We start from the raw sequence: 13,588 nt of genomic DNA on the forward strand, positions 1-13,588 counted from the left end.
CCATGGAACAAATCTCAACAAAGGCAAAAAAAAAAAAAAAAAAAAAAAAAAAAAGACGTGAAGTAACTTCTACTCATCTTCCTAAGCTTTGAAATGGAAATACTTTTCCGTATTGTTTTAATAAAATGAACGGTATATTAATTCATTTCTCACTCTGAAAACCTCAAAAATGTCAAGAGTATCCTACATTGGTTGAAAGAATGAGTATATTCTTGAGCAATCCACCCCTTATGAGCTAACTTGGGGTTGAGTTCCAAGATCCACTTTTTAACACGGTATCAGAACCGAACACATTCATATTCTTGGTTCACCCAATGTTAGGCCTCCAATTTATGTTGTCTGCGGGGTGGTGTTAAGAGTATCCCATATTGGTTAAGGAGATAGTTTCTTATCTCCTTATATGATTTTGGGCAATCCTCAGCTTATGAACTGGCTTATGGGGTTGAGACACACCCAAGGTTCAATTTCTTACCCAAAAAAATGTGATGTTTGTGAGGGACAATTACGTCATACTCACTTTATCCCGTTTAGACACTCATTTCTCTGTATTGAGATCAACAGAAGGAAGATATAAATGTAATGCTATAATTCTAGTACGAATATATTGGCATGATTACATAATATTTGAAATGTGACAAAGATTATTTTTTTGTAAAGCCTTGTTTCAAGATGACACACTCTGGCATGCGGTTCAGTATTGTTGGGGAGAACCAAACCGTTAGAAAAAGATTTAGGTCAAGGAAATGTTGATTTCCATGAGTGAAAGAACCCTCAGTGACCAATAAAGTGCCGATAGAATCAATGAGGATAGGATGAGTGATGCATAAGGAAGACTTTGCATCAAAGTTCAAAATTAATAAGTTACAATATAATCAAAGGATAATTTTAAGGATCTCACGCAGGATTAACTTCTAACATTAACCTCCTCTGTGGTTTACGATATTATGCTTACCTCCCCTTAGTTTTCTTTTTTTTTTTTTAATTCTTTTAACATACTTATCATTAATGAAAAACATATGATCGGACAAATTTGCCCTTTCAATATACTCTTTTATTTAGTTTATTTTGTAAACATCCTTTTCTAAAGATGCAACATCAAAACCCTAATTGTGTATAATCCTACGACTTCAACAAACACAAGAAGAATGATAGAGTGCTTCATCACACTCGTCTACGGGGTAGATCCCTTTTTTTTTTTCTTCCTTAACCATTGTGAATTAGACCTTGCTGACTGGTCGATGGAGCGCTGCATCCATCTATTGCCTGAGTAGATCTGATCAATGATAGAGTGCCTATTCATTTCACATGGATTATTTGCACCATTTTCAAGTGATTGTGATATTGAGAATGGATACAAATTGCAATGACTTCTGCAAAGGAGGGATAATGTAAGAGGGAAAAACCTTTAAAATTCGGACAGGGGATCATGCCCTTTTTGCTGTTTGTAAAGATCTCAACTTAGCAGCTTTTTCTGGGGGTATCTAAGTTTTTACCATTAATACAATTGTCACCTTCCTCAAAAGAAGGCTACAAGAATTATTACCTTCCTCAAAAAAAGGTTAAAAGAACTGTTACCAAAAAAAGAGAAGTAGGGAAGGCGAGCATAATATTGTGAATCATAAGGGAAGTTAGTGTTACGAAGCTGAACCTGGAGGGAGGTCTCTGAAATTATCCCTATAATTAATCTTGACACGAAATTTAAGAAAATTTAATCTTGAAACGAACTCTTCCGTGTAGTCTTGTACAACCCCTTGAATAAAACATCAAACTAGTGTATAAAATATTGAACACAAAAGTTCATACCAAGGTTTGTCCAGTGCAATAAGATACTCCTTCAAATGGCTCTGCGCACAACGACAAGAAGTCATTTTAAAGACGTTACATATGCAGTAAACTCTGGAAAGAAAGTGTACTACAGCAAGGCTGACAAAAATCTATCCGCATCATACAAATAACCAAAAAAAAAAAAATATCGTATGAACAGGTGCATCATATACCAACCTAAGAGATAATTTTTGTCATAAGTTGGCGTCCACCAGGGTCGCAGCTGCAATTCTTCATTGAACGTCAATGATTTGCTTCCAATTTTATCTGAGAGCTCAAGAAACTGAATTCCTTGTTTCAAGCTTTCTAGAATGCCCTAAGCAATCACAAAATGAAAATTTGTCACTGAAACATTAAACAACTAAATACAATTATAAATAACACAACCCCCGCCCCAAAAACACCCTACAAGTGCATATACCTTCCTACCTTCCAAATATATTATATATATACACTAGATGGAAGGGCGCCCCTGCTCGGCACGGACCCAACATGCAAATTTGTTTTCATATATGAATTATGTAGAACCAATACGAAAATCTCGTTGATTCTTTTTTTGGCGATATAATAAAGAAAACTGAAAAGGATCACTAAAGTATTATTATATGTTTCAGTCTGTCCGTCGGTTGTCAGCTTCAGTTAGAGTAGTTAGTATTATGCACTTAGAACTTCACCTTATTAGGTGGGATTACAAATGTAAAGCTTGTTAAAACTCAAATTTTCTCATATACTGTAATTTGTTTCATGAAATTATTAATATTCTAAGAAGATTCACATGCAAATTAAAGGAAACCCCTTCCCTTAGTATTTGAGACATTAGAATAATAGAAATTAATAATTTTACTATTAAGCATAAGTTGATAATATGAAAAATGAAGTAAACAATCTGCTATAATCGATCAAGTGTACAAATATTATTTTGCCTGTGTACGTAAATTCATCTAAAAACATATTTATTCTCTTTGTCAAATTTTGATATGATTATCTTTAAAGCTAATCAAACTTACATTAGTCTATATATTTAAACTTAGGTTAAAATGTTTAAAAATCAAAGTAAACAAATATGCAGTAACTTACTATATAAAGTATATGTAATTATTTCAAAAAAATTGGTAAAACTTGTAAGAGTTTAATCAGCAAATTATTTAAAGGGAAAAGGGTCAAAAATACCCCTCTACTTTGGAAAAAGGGCTAAAAATATCCTCCGAACTTATTTTGGGTCAAAAATACCCCTCCCATCTTTAAAGTTTTCAAATATACCCAATTCCCTCAAACTTCAAACCTACGTATTGGGGGAATAAGGGGATCTTATGGGTTATTATTTAGTCGGGTCGGGTTTAAATGATGGAGCTGGTTTAAAAAATGATTTTGGGTTATTTTGGGGGATAATTTCCGTCAAGACAGGGGTATATTTGAAAACTTTAAGGATGAGAGGGGTATTTTTGACCCAAAATAAGTTTGGAGGATATTTTTAGCCCTTTTTCCAAAGTAGAGGGGTATTTTTGACCCTTTTCCCTTATTTAAATTTTAATCTTGGATATGATCTTTTTTCTTTTCTTTTTTTTTAAATTTTTAATGATTACTTTAATTTTTTCTTTTCACTATAACTAAAATTTTGTATGTGTCAATTAATAGTTTCAGTTCTACTCTCCGTAAACAGTAAAAATAATTTGAAGAAGCAAAATAGAAACAATTAGATTTGATCTTACGCTAATTAAGGGGAAAAGACGATTTAAATTCTTTGAGAAATACATAGGGAAGAAACAGTGGGACGTGAGGGAATTAAGTTGGACTAGGCTATTGTGTGGCGATGGAGGATGACATAAGCAGAGGGCTCTTTAGTCCAGGCACTTAAAAATATAGGCAGCAGCTACAGAAAGGTTCTCTGAGGCCCATATATTGCTCCATTCTTACTGAAATGACCGAAATCCCCCAAAAAGCCAAGCGGCCATGTTGACCTGATGTGTGTCCCTTTTATAAGATTAGTAGAATATATATTACCCCCCTGAAACTTACTGGGAAAAGTAGAACTATTAAAATCTATCAAAATCTATCAAAACTAACAGCAATATAGCACATTAATGCCTTCGACTTTCTTTTGATAGATCATAACGCTACTTTACTTCTGAAAACAAGTATTCTCCCAAAACCAATAGCATTGACCAACTTGATCATAAGCTGATACAATCCGAGTGGCATCAAGGCCTTTTACAAGGAGCCAAGCGAGGGAACTTCAAGCTATGCAAGCATTGTTCATGAGGAAGGACATACTTGAATACATTCTAGAGCCTTCCCGGGGTTCCAAGTGTTCATGATAGCATGGAAGGATGGTTTTGAGAAGAGTGTTGAAGATGGCCATGCTTGCAATGTGGCCATTACTTAAAGATTTGCAATTTCAAGTTCTCTTGCCAAAAGAAGACACCCAAATAAGGCCCTTACTTCATTAAGGGTAGAAGTGTAATAATATAGTTGTCTTCTTTTGAGCTTTAGTATAAATAGTAGTTTTTTTCATTTAGAAGACTTAGACTATTGTGAATATTGATATTTGATATTGTAAAACTCTTGAGAGTTGAGAGCTTGTGAAACCTTTGATTGAGTAATAATTGTTGAGAGGATTGGTTATTAGAATTCAAATCCTTTTGGTCATCCTAGGAATTTGGTGTCTCTTTTTGTTCTTAATTTAAGAGGTCTTAGTTTTGTATAACTTTGGTTGCTAAATTAGATCTTAAGTTGTGTCAAATTATCTATCCTTTTCTTTTCTTGCATTTTAATTCTATTTTCGTTTTTAATGATACATCAATTGATATTAGAGCTTAGATTAGATTTGTTCTATCGAATCTAGCCTAGGGTTTGTTGCTTAAAAAAAAAATCTGGACCAACAACCCCAAAAAATTTGTGTTTGTTTTGTTGTTTTGTTATTAGATTCTTGTTCCTTAGTACGTTAGGGTTTCAAATCTTCAAATTTCGTGTCATTCGGGTCAATAGTGAAGAATCTACCATTGTTGGGTTGAAGCTTTTGAAAAAGTTAAAGAACAACTTAGTGGGTTTTGATTTGTGACGAAAAGGGGAGTTGATAACCATTGGGCTTTGTTCTACTACGTTAAGGGAGCCTAAATCCGAAATTTGGGGGTAAAATGAGTTGATTTGAGAGTAGCTAGAAATTTGAATGTTCATGTGTTCTTGAGCTATCTTCATAGATTCAAGTGGAGAAGAAGACTCAAAAGGAAAGTTAGATCCAAAAGTTTATTCCAAGTTTTGGAAAAGTGTTTTTTACCCAAATGGAATGGTCCTAGGTTGAGTGGGTCCGTTGTGCCAAAAAAGTCAACAAACCCAGCCCAAGATCCAAGAAATCACGTGCTATCGTCGTCATTGAAGCAAAGATACGGTCCAAATTCACGGACCGTAAAAGTACGGATCGTCAATCAGTCCGTCAAATTGAAAACTTGGAAAAGTTGAACAACGGCTGGAGATCTACGGTTGCTATATACGGACCGTAAATAAGATACCGTCCGTAGATTTGAGAACGCTCCCAACCGTAGATTGGAGTGAAATTTGCTACGCCTCTTTTGTCTGATTTATGCTTGACCATATATGGACCCGTACATTTTATACGGACCGTATAATTGAAGAAGTCCCTACCTTAAATCTGAACTCCAAATCCGTAGGTTCTGTTCCCCATTTACGGACTACATCTACGGTCCTTCAAAAACATACGGACCGTATAACTACGTCCAGTTCAAACCGTAAATTCCAACAACGAAAAGGTACATTTGATTCAATTCCTTCACTTCTTTTTCCAAAATTTTCGCTTGATCCTTGGTTGGTTGTTTGTCTCCTTAATTCGTAGGTAAGGAACCCAAAAAAAAAAAAAAAAAAAAAGTACAGAAATTTTTAAATTTTCGTTACTTCAAATTGATATCTGGGATCAATTGGGGCTTCAAGATCGTGTTTTCAAATTATTACCTACCCGGGCCCGAAATTTTATTTATTTCCTGATTTTTGCATTCCATTCTCTTGTGTCTCTCAACTAGTAGTCATTTAGTAGTTGTTCCTACTTATGATTGCTAGTTCTTGTTCCGCATTTCTTTCGTGCTTTTCTTCGTTTTTTTGCTTCGTTGTTAATTTCTTGGTTCAAGTCCGTTAGATTGAATTGAGTCGTCCGTCTTTCTTAGTCTAACTTGGTTCTAGACCAAGAGTAGAATTTGAACCACTTGTGACTAGTCGACATTAACAACAAAGACGCAATCTTTGGCGGAAGCAATTTGTGAGGCAATTAAAGGTGCGTATACTTGACGGTGTGAGTTGATTTTACTAATCTAACGTTTTTGCTCGTTTTGTTGAGTGTCTTTAATAATTGCTATGGTTACGGCGGATGAAACCAAGTTCCGGGAACTCATACCAGATGATGTAATGAGAGCCTTGCGAGCCTTGAAGATAAGGTTGGGAGTATGGGTGGTCGAATGGAAAACATGGATGGTCGGACAGAAAACTTGGGAAGTAGGGTGAGACGGTGGAGGTAGTAAAGAGGTCTCGTATTCGCCACAGTGCAATACGAGGAAGCACGAATGGGTACTCTACTCAAGCACTTCACTTACATTTGTCCCGCCGCACCTTCCATCATCTATAACCCCGCTCCCCAAAACACTCCCCAAAACACCCCTCAAAACACAGCCCTCTACCCCACCAAACAATATTCCCGTATACCCCGACGGAACAACCCACCCCCACAAGATCAAACTCCAAACGACCACACATCCAAACGACCCACCTAAATGATCCACACCCAAACGCACCAATACCACCCCAAGACCGTCCAAACATCCAACAACCAAATGGGAAGAGATAGGGGAAGGCTATACTTCGAGCACGAACGTTAAGATGACCGAGGTTGGAGGCCACGAGACGCAAACGCAGGGAGGTTATCGAGGAAGGGGTGGAAGGCATGGTCCTAACCCTCGCGTGGGTAGGCAAAGAGGTACCCAATTCGTGACCATCGAGGTTATGATGATGATGGAGATTTGAATGGAAACCATGATTATGGAGGAGGGCGAGACACGAGTCTCGAATTAATTAAAGTTACTTTCTCCCAACCTTGAAAGCGAGGAAATGACCTAGATACATTTCTTGATGATCTGAGTCAACGGGAGAACCTTTTTTCGTTCCAAGTGTATCATGATCAAAATGTGTATCATGATCATTGATGGTGGGAGTTGTGCGAAATGTTCTGGTCTGACTCTGAATTAATTTCTTGAAACTCTCGCTTTTAGTCATGGTTTCTCTTACAAAGCTTGATGGACTGATAGATATGGTGAATTGAAGGTGACGATAATTGATATCAAATTCAAAGTTGGAAAGTATCGAGATGAGATCTGTGATGTAGTTCATGCAAGCTTGTCACATACTGTGGCGACCTTGGCAATACTGATTGGTCACCCGAAGCGTGTTGGTAGAACGGTCGATATGCAACTGTTGATCGGTCAAGCGTGTGACATATGTGCCCAATGCTGCCTGCTTGAGTTGGTGAAGTCTACATCCTGTGAAAATGAGAGTTGAAAAAGAAGGGCAGGGGCCTTGCGATCAAACGTGGTACGAGGAATATAAAGAGAGTGGTTCTCGAAGGAAGTCTGCAAAGTCGCGAGTCAAAGGGGAAGGCGGTATCCTTTCTTGGCAAACTTTGGGGATATTAGGGAGGAGGTGGAGGAGCGTCGGCGGTGATTCTCTCGTGCACTGGGGACTATGCATTACGCTGTATGAACTAACCCCAACTTTCCAAGTTCTACATTTCTTACTCTTTCGCGGGGATTTTGATGATGTGTTCCCAGCGGAACTCACCGGAGGATTACCGCCTTGAGGGTGAAAACCAAATTAACTTTGTCCGGGGTCTCGGTGCCAAACAAGCCGAAACTATGGGGCCAACCAGGGTGATACTAAGGAGCTTGAGCAAGTGGATGAGCTCGCTTGAAAAGGGGAGTTGTGCGAGAAAGTATGAGTCCGTGTGTCGTGCCGCGTGATCTTGGTGCCGAAAGAAAGATGGATCATGCGCATGTGTTGATTGGGGCCATTGACAAGATAACGACAAAAATATCGCCGTCCATGCTAAATGCTTGATGACATGCTTGATGAGTTGAATGGTTCGTAACTTATTCCAGATAGATATTAGGAGTGGGTATCGTCAATTCGGATGAAACCGGAGATGAGTCTTACCGCATTCAGACCAAGTTTGGTACATATGAATGGTTGGTGATGCTGGTCTACTTCTAGCAGCTCACAATACTTTTATGCGTTTGATGAATCGTAGTGATGAAACCATTATTGGCAAATTCGTGGTTGTTTACTTTGATGATATATTGGTGTACGGTAAAACCATGGATGAGCGTGTTATTCACTTGAAATGTGTGTTTGAAGTGCTTAGACAAGAACAACTTTATGCTAATGTTGCTAAATGCTTTTTTGTGTCGATAAGTTGTTTTCTTGGGTTTTGTTGTGAGTTCAAGAAGCGATTAAGGTTGATGAATCAAAAAAGACGCTAGTAAGAATTGTGACTCTAAAATCATTGGTCTTATTAAAGTTTTCATAGATTGGCTAGTTTTTATAAGCGGTTTGTTAAGGGGTTTTTAGTACCGTGGCATTTCCTTTGGCCAGGGTAATCAGAAAGGATAAACTTTTCTTGGAGTGTGGAGTGAGCAAAGGCTTTTGAAACTAAAACAAATTAGCTCAGCTCCGTGGTTATTCTGATTACCGATTTTGACAAAATCTTTGAAATTAAATGTGATGCTAGTAAAGTAGGTATTGGTGCCATTTTGATGCAAGACCAAAAACCCATTGCCTATTTTAGTGAAAAGCTTAAGGGTGTGACGTTGAATTACTCCACTTTATGATCTTGAATTGTATGCTTTGATTAGAGCTTTGGGTAATTAACTTCGATTGGTAACCTAAAGAGTTTGTGATTAGGACCAGACCGTAGATCCTTAAAACATCTTAAGGTCGAGGAAAGTTGAACAAAAGGCATGCTAAATGGGTTGAATTCCTTGAAACCTTCCCATATGTAATCCGATACAAAAAGGGAAAGGAGAATGTAGTGGTGGATGCCATCAAGGCTCACGTTTTTGATTAATACACTTGTCTTCCAAAGCTGATGGGTTTTGAAAGCTTGAAGACATTGTATCAAAGGACCGTCTTTTGCCAAAATCTTTCTAGATTGCGAAGAGTGGGAAAGGAGAGGTGGATTAAGGATAGGTCTTACACTCACATCTGGGTTTTGATGGTTTCTTGTTCAAAAACAAGCGTTTGTGTGTGCCCATGGAGCTCTTGGAAGGGGAATTATTTGTGAGGGGAGGGCCTGTATAGGGGATTGATGGGACATTTTGGGATTGATAAGACTTTGGGGATTCTTGAGGAGCAATTTTGTTGGCCTCGTATGGGAGGATGTAGCTAGATTTGTGGCCAATGCATTGAGTGTCGTGGCGCCAAGTCTAGCCTCTTCCCGTGGTTTGTATACCACTCTCCCCGCCTCCAACAACGCTTAGGTTTGATATTTCGATGGATTTTGTGTTGGGTTTGCCTAGAACCAAAAAGTCTACGGATAACATCTTTGTTGTGGTTGATCGATTTTCTAAAAATGGCTCGTTTCGTTGCTTGTCATAAAGTTGATGATGCTCATAGTAATTTGTCTTTGTTTGTTGAACATGTGGTAAAGTTGCATGGTATTCCCAAAACCATAGTTGACGATAGGGATCCCAAATTCGCTTAACTTTTGGAAAGAGGTAATGAGAGCGACTTGGTACTAAATTGTTGTTTCTACCTCTTGTCTTGTGAACCGATGGCGAACCCGAAGTTGTCGATAGGACCTTGGATTACATGCTTAGGGCCATGGTTAAAGGAAACTAACTTGAGAAGATGTTCCCTTTGGTTGAATTTGCTTACAATAGAGTCATTCATAGCAATGGCGTGTCACCTTTTGAAGTGGTTTATGGTTTTAACCCACAACCACGCTAGATCTAACCCGCTTTGTCTCGAGATGTTGTGTTGAGTTTAGATGGCAACAAGCAGTAGGAGCCATGAAAAGTTGCATGAGAAGGTGAGGCTTCACCTTGAGAAGAAGAACCAAGAAACGACGAAGGCAACAAGACGGCAAAAGAGTTGTGCTTGAGCACGGGTGATTGGGTTTGGGTACATTTCGGAAAAGAGAGGTTCCAGACAAAGAAAGACAGTTGATACCTAGAGGAGATGGTGCATTTGAAGTCAATGAGCTCGTGATAATGCACTGCAAAATTGATCTTGCACCGAATACCAAGTTCACCGCACGCCCGATGTGTGTGATCTCTATAAACATGGTTGTGCAAGATAGTGATCCCTTAAATTTGAGGGACAAATTCTCGGCGTCTTTTTTTTCTTTTGAACAAGCCTTGAAATCCAAATTTTGGGTCCTTTTATTTGAGTTCATAATAATGATGGCGGGTTTCATTAATGAAAAGAAAGCGGAGGCCCGGATGCGCACGATCGTAGAACACGAAGGAGGAAAAAAAGCTTATGATGAGCATCTATTTGAGTCGATCATTTCCGAATCCTAATTCAGTTTTCTTCTTGTGTTAGGCACGCCTTACAATGTCGAAGTTTTACGCTTAGGGAAGAAATGTTCTTGAAGGGGAGAATGATACAATCTGAGTGGCATGGTCTTTTACAAGGGCCAGCGAAGGAACTCAGTATGCAAACGTTGTTCATGAGGAAGGACATACTTGAGTACATTCTAGAGCCTTCCCGGGGATTCCAAGTGTTCATGATAGCATGGGAGGATGGTTTTGAGAAGAGTGTTGAAGATGGCCATGCTTGCAATGTGACCATTACTTGAACATTTGCAATTTCAAGTTCTCTTGCCAAAAGAAGACACCCAAACAAGGCCCTTACTTCATTAAGGGTAGAAGTGTAATAATATAGTTGTCTTCTTTTGAGCTTTAGTATAAATAGTAGTTTTTTTCATTTAGAAGACTTAGACTATTGTGAATATTGATATTTGATATTGTAAAACTTTTGAGAGTTGAGAGCTTGTGAAACCTTTGATTGAGTAATTGTTGAGAAGATTGGTTATTAGGGAATTCCAAATCCCTCTTGGTCATCCTAGGAATTTGGTGTCTCGTTTGTTCTTAATTTAGAAGTCTTAGTTTTCTATAACTTTGGTTGCTAAATTAGGTCTTAAGTTGTGTCAAATTATCTATCCTTTTCTTTTCTTGCATTTTAAATCTATTTTCGTTTTTAATCTTGCGTCATAAGCTCTTTTTACAAAAAATAAAAATAAAGAACCATAAGCCCTATTTATTGAATTATGTTATCTAATTAATCCACTGAAGCGAAATTTAAAAGATAACAAAGAAATGAGTCGAGGGGAAAAAGAAGAGTGTATGCATAATCTTCTTTTTGACCAATTGTTTCAAGTTTGACGGATCTATCTATGGTTTCACTTTATTCAATCAACGAGGCATGTGAACATCAGGTGAAATTTGTGCGCTATACTGCTATCCAATAACCCTAGGGCTAAACCTGTATCTCCAAGTGATTGCAGATATAAAAATGCAAACAAAGAACTATTCGGAAGAAAAACTTGAAGTGTTGAGGAAAACGGTTACCTCCCCTTCTTCAATGCTATTTGCTTTCTGCTTTAACTGCAGCATAGGTATTTCAATTTTTGCCATCAAATACTGGCTAGATTGTTGCAATCGCTCCTTGAACTGAACAAACTCAATAACCTAGAAAAGTTTACAAATGAAGTTTTTGTTACCATTGTGCTAATTCATTGTATGTTTTACTAAATTATTCTTTTGTTCAACAAAGGGAACCATTTGAACGGATACTAAATGACAATTATAAGCAGTGTAAGCTTCTAAACCAGAAAATCAATAATTGCTCCAACATATACCCTCTCCGAACTCACATCGCAAGAACTATGTCCAGAAAGAGTAAAAAGTACTTCCCGCATTAGCCTCTTTCCTCACTCCCAATAACCAGAGGAAAGATTGACAATACAGTGGAAAAGGCAATTACCAAACCACGTCTACGCAAAACTCTCAAAACTGCTAAAAACAACGTAGCCTAATTTTACTTACTTTGGAAGAAGATGACAGACCGTACAAAAAAAGGCAAGAGAATTCATGTACCATTTTAGGAAAAAAGTATCACAAGTTCACTGATTAGCATACCTCCAGCAGGTTGAGCTTAAGGCTAATTCCTGTATTGAAGCAAGATTCCTACACTACTACAAGAGGCTAGTTTCCCTCTTTTAATGTTGAGAGCAACAGAGAGCAAAGAACAAAGAGCCCCAATGAAACTAGATATGATGCCACACATGCTATACCCACCAAAATGAATTGCTAAAGCACCTAGAATTATAAGTTTAGATCTATTCATCTCAACCTCAAGAAAAAAAGTTCCACATATATTAAGAACTAAACTAAAAGCAGGTCAGCAATTAGTAAAATGCAAAAAAAATCAGATATCTATCTTGTGGTCTAATTTAACTGGCCAAGTTGCATTCTCGCCAGTAGCATAATCGCTTATTGACTTTCATCAATAGCATGAATGGCAGAATATCTTTATATCTTGTAGTTTGGCATGCATATATAATAGGCCAAGTCGTACTCTAACCAATGGCATACAACTAGCCAAGTTGTGCTCTCGTCAATCTCACTGGAGCTTGGTATAAATGGAGAGACACGGAGAGAAGATTTGGGATGGCCAAAAAGAGAACAATATAAGCCAAGGGCAACAAGAAAAAGGGACAAATTTCTACGTCTCTGGGAAATAATTAGATTTTCTCATGACAGGTATTCCTGCATCATGCTGCAGAAGCCTAGCATTTGGTCCTCTGCCTCTTAAGAGGAAATTGATATAAAGTTATGGTTTAACAGCAGAGTGCACAAACCAGAATCGGCCAAAATGAGGGTTTAAGAGCAGATATGGCGTAGATTGTAAAAACTTCTGTGCATTTTGGGAACTTGGATTACTATATCAATTTGCTTTGAGAATGTTTGATAATTTATCCTTTTTTAGATAAATCTTATAAATATTTAGTTTACACATTAGAAAAAACATGTTTGATAATTTATCCTTTTTTAGATAAATCTTATAAATATTTAGTTTACACATTAGAAAAAACATGCACATTCTTAAAGCTGAGATCTATTCTATTTGAACCAAAAAAAACCACCCTAACACAGCTTGAACCAGGATGGTGTAGGGATCTAGTAGCTCAATTGGTTCGCTACCTGAACTTTCACCTTGTTGGTGAGGGTTCGAATCCCCACATTGTAATCCCCTTCCCCATTTCCCCTTCCCCTACCCCCTATGTAATAAAAATATATATATATATATATATATACACACACACATACACATATATATAGGAGGGTAAATTTAGCACTGTAAACACCGGAGGAATAATATGTGTAGGCCACTAACTTACTTTAGAATAACTTCGATGACGATATGCAAGAAATGTAAGATCAGCAGATTCTCTAAAATGATCATCCATAAATCTTAGATAATCCCTCAAAATATCTGTTGAATCAGCCCACAATGGTGATGCTAGCATCTGTGGAAAGATGTGGTGCGATACAGTTTCCAACAATATGTTCTTCACGTCCAGTGTTTTATACCTACATAGGAAGAGAACTGTTACCATATAAGACAGACTGAAGCCTAAAAAAGGTGAATCCCAAAGAATTGATTTCCAAATGACAGAAATAAAACGTAATACAAGCAAGTAATGAGCTGA

At 37.6% G+C, this 13,588-nt stretch overlaps 1 protein-coding gene across 4 annotated transcripts in view; it reads right to left on the reverse strand.

The window, feature by feature from the left end:
- The window catches only part of LOC132043915 (N-terminal acetyltransferase B complex auxiliary subunit NAA25), a 39,388-nt gene that overhangs the window by 4,081 nt on the left and 21,719 nt on the right, over positions 1-13,588 (reverse strand). For all 4 annotated transcript variants that reach the window (XM_059434379.1, XM_059434382.1, XM_059434381.1 and 1 more), the window contains exons 14-17: positions 13,277-13,469; positions 11,445-11,564; positions 2,002-2,140; positions 1,804-1,844 (exon numbers count right to left, since the gene is read on the reverse strand). In XM_059434379.1, coding sequence (XP_059290362.1) covers positions 1,804-1,844; positions 2,002-2,140; positions 11,445-11,564; positions 13,277-13,469 — 493 coding nt within the window. The remainder of the gene's footprint in view (positions 1-1,803; positions 1,845-2,001; positions 2,141-11,444; positions 11,565-13,276; positions 13,470-13,588) is intronic.

Source organism: Lycium ferocissimum, unplaced genomic scaffold, assembly GCF_029784015.1.
Source record: "Lycium ferocissimum isolate CSIRO_LF1 unplaced genomic scaffold, AGI_CSIRO_Lferr_CH_V1 ctg3007, whole genome shotgun sequence".
In the NCBI taxonomy this organism is placed as follows: domain Eukaryota; kingdom Viridiplantae; phylum Streptophyta; class Magnoliopsida; order Solanales; family Solanaceae; genus Lycium; species Lycium ferocissimum.